Raw genomic sequence first — 9,743 nt, 5'->3', positions numbered from 1 at the left:
TTGGCCACTGTCAGAAGACAGGATACTGAGCTAGATGGACTTTGGTCTGACCCAGTCTGGCCGTTCTTATGTTCTGGTTTCTAAAGTGGCCCGTGCAATGATTGGAACATCCCAAATGACTGTTTCCCCCATTGTCTGTGGAAGAGCATCCCCTCTTGTAGATTTTTATCCTGGGAAACCACCCCACAGCCCCTCCTTCACCAGGCTCGCATTGTCTTCGTTTAATGGCACTCTCACTGCCCCGGCAGGGGAATGGACCATGAGAACAATCTGTGAAGGGTGTGGGGAGGGGATTTGCCGTCACTGGACTTTTTGAAGCTTGAGAGTGGACGTTTTGCTCTAGTTCAGTCAGTTCAGGAAAGTCCTGTGGCCGGTGTATACAGGGGTCAGATTAGATGATCACAGTGGTCCCTTAGGGCCTTGTAATTATAATCCCAGACCAGGCCACCCCTTCTCTGCTGCTGTTGGCAAAAGCGGTTTCTAATTGTGTCACGAGCCTCGGTGGGGGAAGTGTTTCTGCGTGTACAATGAGAGAAGTGTGTAAGCTCCCACAAGGAAATCTACACAGACCTCGGAGGGCGCTTCCTACAGGGAACCAGCCCAAGGCTGCTTGGAAGTTTCTGGCCCAGCTTGGCACACAGTCCGGCAGTTGGTGGAGGAGACCCCATAGTGGGCAAGTCTTGAGGCTTAGTGACCCATTGGTTTTTCACATCCTTGTTGCAGTACAATGCCCAGCCAGTGCCATGGGACTACCACAGAAACAAACTGACAGGAGCAAAGGCCTCAGCAGGTTCCTGATGTACAGGCCAATGCGTGCATGAAAACCCTCAAGCCAAGGCACCCACTGGCCACTCTGCAAGGCAGGGAGAGAGCCCCGTACTGCTCACCAAGCCAGAGGAACCACCAGCAATGTGCTCTGATGGGAAGGTCCTGCTCCGGTCTCTGTAGTGGGCATATTCCTATTCATAAGGCCTGCACTGCTGAGTCGGTGCGACAGGATAGGGAAGGGCATGTCCCCATTTCAAGCAGGAAAACCCAGCGGCAGTGAGCCTTTTCCCTGCATCCTGCTCCAGGCAGGGCGGGGAGTATTTGCTTTGGTTGGCCTGGATGTCACCGGGCCGTGGGGCTGCAACATCAGCTCCACCCAACCAATGGCTGCGCCCAGAACTTTGTGGCCTGCGATCTTTCTGCATCTGATCCCGGGGAGTGAGTGCGGGAATTGTGCCAACCTGATCAGAGCAGAACGGCCGATCGTCCTGTGTCACATGCACGTATCTTAACCCCGCGTCGGCATAGCTAGGAGCCGGAGCACCCGATGCAGAAGGACCCTGAGTTTGAGCTATCCCACCGAGTCTGCTACTGGACAGACTGGATGGGGTTGAAGATCATGCGTAGCCCAGTGCAGACCATCCAGAAGGTTTCTGTGGAGACGGCTGGATTCCTGCTGTGCAGAGCCGAGGGCAGTGCGGTTCGTGCTCACTAGAACCCCATTGGGCTGGACTACGAGTATCCAGCCACACTCTGCCACTGGGGACAATGTTCTGCCTAAACAGCCTCCAACGCAGCGCTGCCCGATGAGACGCTGACGGGTGCTTCGCATCGAACGTCGGCTGGCAGGAAAACAGCCAGCGCGTGGCTGGTGGGCTGGAGCAGGAAATGATCCTCCACTGGAGGGCAGGAAGATCGGGTGGGGCTTGCTGGCTGGATTTCCGTGGGGAATTGCATTAGAGCATTACCAGCACGTGCCAAGGACTCTTTCAGTCTCAGCCACCGCTCGCTTTGTCTGTGCCTTCTACGTCCCATTGGAAACCTCACTTCCTAGAACGGCATCTCATGGCCGGCCCCGCAGCGTGCACCGCGCTGAGAGCGTCCTAGGGAAGAGCCAGGAGACACAGTGGTTGGATCTTCCCATCACTTGACAAGTCCCATCTAGCCAAAGAGAGAAACTGGTGTGTCTGGGAGGGGCCTGGCTTTGCGACCTGGGAGCAGGGAGGGAACCACTCACCATGTCTCTCACTGGGCCCTGGGTTTAATAATTCCTTAGACTCTTCTTTTATTGACCCCTCCAGGGCTTGACTTGTCATTCGCATTGAGGGTGGGGCCCCAGTGTGGCTGACAGTTGAAAAGCACAGGGTTTTATTTGTGCTCTTTAGATAGGGCCAGTGCAGGACGTCCTCAGCATTGGTTTGAAATCCAGCTGTGGCCAGCTCCTGTCAAGTGGTCTGGGGCCTGTGGATTCTGGTCACTCCTGCTGAGATGGTTTGCGGCTGCCTTGGCCAGAAGGAGATTTAAACTTCTCCCCCAAAAACGTTTCCAAAGCACCCTGTATGGCTGGCTCTCTGGCAGGGCGTTGTCAGGCTCTGCCCCGGCTCTGCTCCTGACATAATAGCTGCCTGGCACATCTTGATGGACAGAAGTGACACCCCCCATTGCATGGCGCCTCCCCACCCCCCAGCCCTGCTGTTTCCCGGGGAGGGGCTGTGGCTTCTGCAGTTTCCCTGCTGCTCCTGCAATGAGAACAGGGGTCTCAGGCGTGGGCCCAGAGTCTCTGCTACCAGAACCTGCTGGGGAGGCTGTAGGACAGCCGTCTCGGAATGCAATGCCAGCTGCTTGCAGTAGGGGGTGCAGCTGCCTCGTAACGTCTGAAAAGCACTGCTGCAGGAACGGGTCATGGGATTTCCTAACCAAAGCTGCGTCCACGGAACAACCCAGCTCTCCAGCAGAGGGCAGTCAAAGCCACAGGCAGTCAGCATACATGTGGTGTTCTTCGAGAGCTTGCTCATATCGATTCCAATGAGGTGTGCGTGCCGTGTGCACAGTCGCCGGAAGGTTTTTCCCTAGCAGTACCCGTCGGGTCGGCGGTGGAGCCCCCTGGAGTCGCGCTTTCAGGGCACCGCATCTAGGGCCTTGCCGACCTGCTGCCTCTCCAGTTCCTTCTTACCGCCAGTGACGGTCGTTGGAACGCTCCCTCTCTCGTTTGTCGAGTGATCCCCTAGTAGCTTTCGCTTAAAATTTCTTGTAAATAGTTTAGACGTTTGTTATAGTTGTAGTTTAGACAGAAAAGTTTTAGTGGTTATTGGGCTTCTCCCCATTTTTGCCTTTCCCTTCCCTGGGGCCGGGCCATGTGTGGGGGTCTGCCAAAAACCGATGCCCAAAGGCCACCCACACACAGCCTGTCTTAAGTGCCGGGTGAGTCCCACCAAACAGACAGGTGCAAGATTTGCAGGAGATTTTGTCCCTAAAAACGAAAGGGGCCATAGATGAAAGCTCCCGTTGATGGAGGCAGCCCTGCGTCCGCAATCAGAGTCAAGCCCCAGGGATCCGGCACCGGGCTCCTCCGTGGCAGTCTGCAGCTCAGCGGCTTCAATTAGGGAGGCACAGTAAGAAGCACAGAAAGACTGACAGGGGGCGCTCCCCCTCTCGAGCACCGGAGCGTGAGGCAGCTAAGGGAGTGCGACCCGTGCCGGGTCACTCCTCTCCAGCGGTGCGACAAGCAGCACCGTCTACTACGGGCCCACAAGCGGGCCTGTCAAGTCTGGCGCCGGTGGAAGAGGGACAGGAGGAGGACCTGGACCTTCCTTCTACCCCAGAGACTTTCGAGCCGGCCCAGGACCTTATAACCCTGACGGACCTGCATTCGCCAGTGCCCACTTCTTAAGGTTTGTAGTCGGGGGTACTCACTACCAATTTGCAGTCCTCCCGTTCGGCCTATCATCAGCACCTCGGGTGTTCAACAAATGTATGTCAGTCGTGGCCGCCTTCCTGCGGAAAAGACATGTCCTAACCCTAACCCTAACCCTTACCTCGATGACTGGCTAGTGAACGGCTGGTCCAGGACACAAGTGGGTCAACAGGTCACTGGATAAGATCCACCTTCGACTCTTTGGGCCTTCTCCTAAACACTCAAAAGTCAACAGCCCCCCCTAATCAGAGAATAGAGTTCACGGGGGCGGTGCTAGACACGAGACAGGCCAGAGCATTTCTACCTCAGTCCCGCTTTCAGTCCATACATGACCTCAGACAGATGGCAAGGAGTTGCTTGAAACTCCTCGGACGCATGGCGTTGTGCACATACGTGGTCCCAACACGCAAGGCTCAGAGTCAGATCTCTCCAGGCTTGGCTGGGATCTGTGTACCAGCCGAGCAAACACAGCCTAGACAAGGTAGTCACACTTCCACTGAGGGTTCTTGAGTCTCTTCAGTGGTGGCTTGACCCTCGCATGGTGTGTATAGGGGTCGCATTTTCCAAACCGCGCCCCTCGTTATGTTGGTCACCGACGCATTGAAATGGGGTGGGGGGGCTCACCGCGGAGAGCACAGAACTCAAGGCCTCTGGTCACCAGGGGACCTGTTGCTGCACATCGTCAGGGAGCTAAGGGCGGTTCGTCTGGCGTCAGACTTTTCAGCCTCATCTGGAGGGCAAATGCATATCGGTCCTAATTGGCAACACGACAGCGACGTTTTACATCAACAAACAAGGTGGAGCGCGCTCCTCTCCCCTATGTCAGGAAGCCCTCCAGCTCTGGGAGTTCTGTATAACGCACTCGATCCTTCTGGGTGCTTCCTACCTGCCCGGATATCCGAACAAGCTAGCAGACCATCTCAGCACATCTTTTTACAGCCACCAATAGTCCATTCGCCCGGACATAATAAACAACATCTTCCAATGGTGGGGATTTCCCCAAGTCGACTTGTTTACCATAAGGAGCAACCAGAAGTACCTTCAATTCTGCTCCTTCCTGAGCCACAGCCCGGGCTCTCTGGCAGATGTTTCTTCTTCCATGGAGGGACCAGCTCTTCTACTCATTCCCTCCCACCCCACTCATCTACAAGGTCCTCAAGATCTGGAGCAACAGGGCCTCAGTTATCCTGGTGGTGCCAGCTTGGCCCCGCCAACATTGGTACATCATGTTGCAGTGGAGACGCCAATCACCCTTCCGTTAGTTCCAGATCTCATCACTCAACATCACGGGCGGCTCCAGCACCCCAATCTCAAATCTCTCCACCTCATGGCTTGGAAGCTGTGTGACTAAATCCTCTAGAACTCACATGTTCAGACCCTGTTAGAGAACTCCTTCTTGGTAGTAAAAAGCCTTCAATCAGGGCTATTTATTTCGCCAAGTGGAAGCGATTCTCATTTTGGTGTTCGTAGAGCCATATCCCTCCGACTCAGTCTTCAATTCCCTTTATCTTGGAATACCTGCTTAAGCTGAAATAGCAGGGTCTCGCATTCGTCTGTAAAGGTTCACCTGGCTGTCATCTCGGCTTTTCATCCAGGAGAGGCTGACCACTCCATCTTCGCTAACCCAATGGTACGGCATTTTCTTAAAGGACTAGACAGATCCAACGGCCAACCCTGGCCTGAAACCTTAACCTGGTGCTCTCAAGGCTGATGGGACCTCTATTCGAGCCCTTAGCAACATGCTCCCTACTCTATCTATCATATAAAGTGGCTTTCCTGGTCACAATAACCTCAATCAGGAGGATGTCTGAGCTAAAGGCCCTCACATCTGACCCTCCTTGTACCACCTTTTACAAGGACAAGGTGCAGCTCTGACCACACCCAGCATTCCTCCCGAAGGTGGTCTCCAACTTCCACGCCAACCAAGACACGTTCCTTCCGGTCTTTTTCCCAAAGCTTCATGCCAACAGCTGCGAGCAGAGGCTCCACTCCCTGGACGTTCGCCTTGGCTTTTTATATTGAATGGACAAAACGGTTCCGCAAGTCGAACCAGCGGTTTGTGGGGGACAGGATGATGGGTGTCCTCCCAGAAGAATATCCTCCTGGATCACATCCTGTGTCCGGGTATGCTATGACCTTGCCAAGGTTCCTGCCCCTGCTCTGACAGCGCACTCTATGAGCTCTTCTGGTCCACGTCCCGATTCAGGAGAGCTGTGGAGTGGCAACGTGGTCGTCCGTGCACACGTTCACTTCCCATTACGCCATCACCCAGCACACCAAGGACGCTGCAGCATTCAGCAGAGCTGTGCTTCAATCAGCAAGTCCATGAACTCTGACTCTGCTTGCTAGGTCACCTAATTGGAATCGACATGAGCAAGCACTCGAAGAAGAAGAAACGGTCACTCGCCTTCTCAGAACTGTTCTTCAAGATGTGTTGCTCATGCCCCTTCCAAACCCAGCCGCCTTCCCCTCCATCAGAGTAATCCGGGAAGAAGGAACTGGAGAGGCGGCGGGTTGGCAGGGCCCTATATACAGCACCATGAAGGCACGACTCCAGGGGGCTCCACAGCCGACCCGATGGGTTCTGCTAGGGGAAAAACCTTCCAGCAACTGCACATGGCACACACCCCTAATTGGAATGGACGTGAGCAACACATCTCTGACAGTAACCATTGCTTTCTGCAGGCGCTGACACACCAGCTCATGCACACTCTCGTCTGTACTGAGCATGCTCTGGTCTGGATACCTCCCCTGCCCTGGTAATCCACCTGCTGCACCTCATCATTCACCTACAGCAGCTACAGCTCCAGGGCACAGATTGTCCATCTGTCTGTGCGACGCAGTGGGTAGGCCGCGAAGTGCTATTGTCACCCAACTGTCAGCACTTCCCAAGCATAAGAGGGAGGTCTAGATCCTAGCTACAGCCCAGGACGATTACTGACAGCAAACAGGGGAGGGGTCCCGGGGGCAAGGGTGAGTGTAAACCCGCACCCCCTGGCCAGGGCAGCCCTAAAGCTGGGGGGAGGATGGAGGATTTTTCCACAGAAAAATTTGACTTTTCAGCAAAAAATAAAAATCTGAACTATTTAGACTCAGAGCTGCCGCTGCAGCACCACCTGGGCCTGGTAGTTCGGTGCCTCAATCGTTCATTAACCAGGCTCCCTGGTCAGACTACATCCCCCAGGGTGCTCCAGTGTCCTAGAGCTGTGGTGCATTCTGGGAGATGTAGTGCAGCTGGTGAAGGAAGCCCATAGAGGAGACGGGAGGCAGCTGAACTACCCCATCCCCGAGGCACTGTAGAGACCTAACAATAGAACTGGGGGTTGAATGACTTTTTTTTTTTTAAACAGAAGCTGGAAGAGGCAGGTACTTTTCATGAAAAATTGAGTTTAGGCAAAACCCCACTTCTCGCCAGTTTCAGTGTCCGTCTGCCCTCGAGGGCCAGTCCCGGTCGTGCAGCTCGCAGATTTCCCCCCCCCCCGACAGCTGTTACCCCGTGGACAGAGGCATAACGAGCCCCACGAGGGGACGGGGCAGTGGCTCTGCTCAGGCCCTGGCAAGTGGACGGCAGCCTCTTGCTGCTACGCAATTGCTGCTGTGACCTTTGCTTGTATAATGAGTTTTAACCATTAAACGGAGCAGGCTCCACCGTTTTCTAAACCGCTATGAGCTCCCCCAGCCCCCGGCTCGGGCTCCAGCCCCCGGCTCGGGCTCCAACTCCCAGCCCCTGGTAGCTGTTGCTCAGGTACGGCTGTAGGTGGAGGAGGGGCTTTGCCGAGCACAGGCTCAGCAGCTGGCGGTGGGCAGGGCAGGGAGGCAGAGACAGCAGGCGCCGCAGGAGGGGTCTGGTAAAATAAACTTTATTAATCGCTTTACAATATATTCTACAGCTTGGAACAGGCCCTTGGCTCTGGGCCCCACCTTACAAACTCCCCCCGGGCGGCTGTGCTCACGCCTCAGGCCCCGCAGCCAGCCCCAAGCACCAGGCTCAGCTCACAGCATGGAGAGGCCACTGAAGGGTTAACTGGAAAGTGTCTGTCCCCTGACCCCCACCCCCCTATCAGTGTCGGTAGGCGTGTGTGCCGGGTGATGCATGGGGAAGCAGGCCCTGTGCAGCTCAACGCCAGCACTAGCTAGAACAGCTATGCCCCCCACCTACCCGCCTGCTTTACAACTGCCCCTGCCATGGGGCTGCGCTAACGTGGTCCCAGCCAGTACAAGTCCCTTCCTCTGGCCTGGTTCCGACAGCGCCCTGGGTACGGGGTGCAGCCCGCGGCCCCGGTGAGGAGGTGGGTGCAGAGGCTGGAGTCCTGGAGGGATTTAGCCCTACTCTAGGGGGATGGGAACCAAACCGGTCTCTGCAGCAGCACAGCTAGGCCCTGGGCACGACAGCTGAGGCCCCACCTCCTGCTGCAGCCCAGCCCCCAGGCGTAGGTCGGGCTGGGCTGGGCTGGGCCGGGCCTCCACACACCCAGCTGAGGAGGTTAACGTTGAACCGGTTCCTCGAGGGTTCTGCCACAGCCGCCCAGGTGCTGATCTCCCCGCTCGCTCGCTGATCCTCATCCTCTCACATCTTCTTGGATTTAATGTGCACGAAGAGAGTGGCTGGCGCCAGGGATGCCCCGTCCCTGGAGAGCAGGTGGATGTGACGATACCCTGGGAACAGGGAGGGAGCAGGTGAGGCCGGGAAGCAACCAGCCCCTGGCCCTTTGGACCCACAGCCATCAGTTGGAGCAAAGCTTTGTGCAGCATCTTTTCCCCAAACGCTCTTTGCAGTCCGCTAAGGAATCTGGTTATCTGCTGCTGAAATGCAGCCACCTCTGGGGTGAAGCAAGGCACAGCCACAGTGCCCGTTGAGAGTAGGAAGGAATGCTGGTGCCCAGGCTGGCACTGGAGGGCAGGGGTGTGGGCGGGCTCCCCTCCCAGCGATGCAAAGAAGAGCAGAGTGCCAGCCAGCACGGGCTGGGGAAAGGCAGGTCGGGTCCCCCTCCTCGGCCTGAAGGAGGGTGGCTAGCCCCACAGGAAGCCAGCCAGCACCCCCTGCTCTGGAGAGGGGACTGTGTGGGCCATAGCACCAGGCCTGCAGCAGGAGTTGCTCAGGCTCTGGGTCGGTGGGACTGATGCCAAAGGGAGAGTCCTGCTCAGCTGCGGGGTCCCCCCCATTTCTCTAGGCATCCCCTGAACCTGCTTTCATGGCCCCTTGCTGCAGCTCCCACACCCCAGTGCACGGGCCTCTTGCCAGTGCTGCCGCTGGGTTGGCAGAACGGGCACCACTGCGCTCTCTGCCCCGGGGGGGGGGGGGGGCAGGCAGCCCCTGCCAGGCACCCACCTTCCCTCAGGCTGGTGAAGGGCAGGGTGAACTGCCCCACGAAGTCATTGCAGGAGGTGGTGTCGTAATCTTCCACCACGAAGCGCACCAGGGCCAGCTCCGGCACCTGCAGCTGGAAGCTCAGAGTCTCCTCCCAGCGTGGATTGAAGCCTGCAGGGGTGGGGAAGGGATGGGGTCACAGACTGGGGCCAGCTGCCCCGTGGGGCAGGCAGGTGTCGCTCACATGCTGGCACAAGCTGTGCGCGGTCACATGCCCCGTGCTAACAGGCTGCTCCCTGGGCTCCAGCAGCAGCAGGGCCCCACTTCGCGCTCCGGGGGCCTCAAGTTCGGTCGCTGCAGGCGCCTTCCAGGGGAGCGGCCAGGCCAGGCTCCGGCTCCTGGAGTCTCCCTGCCCACCAGCTGCTTCCAAGAGAGCTGCAGGGACCCCCCCCATTGATAATTACAATAACCCTGGGGGGTGGGGGGAAGAGGGTGATTCACGCCCGAAGCAGGAGGATTTCCAGCCCTTCTGGCTGCTCTTCTCAGATAAAGGTCCAGGCCGCTCTGGAATCCTGCCTGTCTTGTGGCAGGGAGTCCCACAGGCTAACCTGGAATGATTGTCATTTCTCAGGGGCATGATCTGCAGCTCATTAACCTGCCTGTTACAGGGGGATCCCTTCAATGGGACAAGTTCCTACCTCGGGGGAGTGGGAGGTCGCAGGCCCCCTGGCCCAGGCTTTAAATGATTGCTGG

The 9,743-nt window shown here is 57.0% G+C and overlaps 1 protein-coding gene across 5 annotated transcripts in view; it reads right to left on the bottom strand.

The window, feature by feature from the left end:
* Positions 1–7,526: 7,526 nt before the first annotated feature.
* Positions 7,527–9,743, bottom strand: part of LOC135977363 (1-phosphatidylinositol 4,5-bisphosphate phosphodiesterase delta-3-like) — a 55,679-nt gene continuing 53,462 nt past the window's right edge. For all 5 annotated transcript variants that reach the window (XR_010594818.1, XM_065577913.1, XM_065577914.1 and 2 more), the window contains 2 exons: positions 9,012–9,161; positions 7,527–8,338 (listed from right to left, as the gene is read on the bottom strand). Coding sequence is in view for 4 of the 5 variants with exons in the window: in XM_065577913.1 (XP_065433985.1) it covers positions 8,250–8,338; positions 9,012–9,161 (239 nt within the window). In the remaining variant the exon portion in view is untranslated. The remainder of the gene's footprint in view (positions 8,339–9,011; positions 9,162–9,743) is intronic.

The sequence above is a fragment of the Chrysemys picta genome, chromosome 24, assembly GCF_011386835.1.
Source record: "Chrysemys picta bellii isolate R12L10 chromosome 24, ASM1138683v2, whole genome shotgun sequence".
Classification (NCBI taxonomy): Eukaryota; Metazoa; Chordata; order Testudines; family Emydidae; genus Chrysemys; species Chrysemys picta.
The sequence above is the reverse complement of the archived record's forward strand: the minus strand, read 5'-3'. Positions and strand labels throughout refer to the sequence as shown.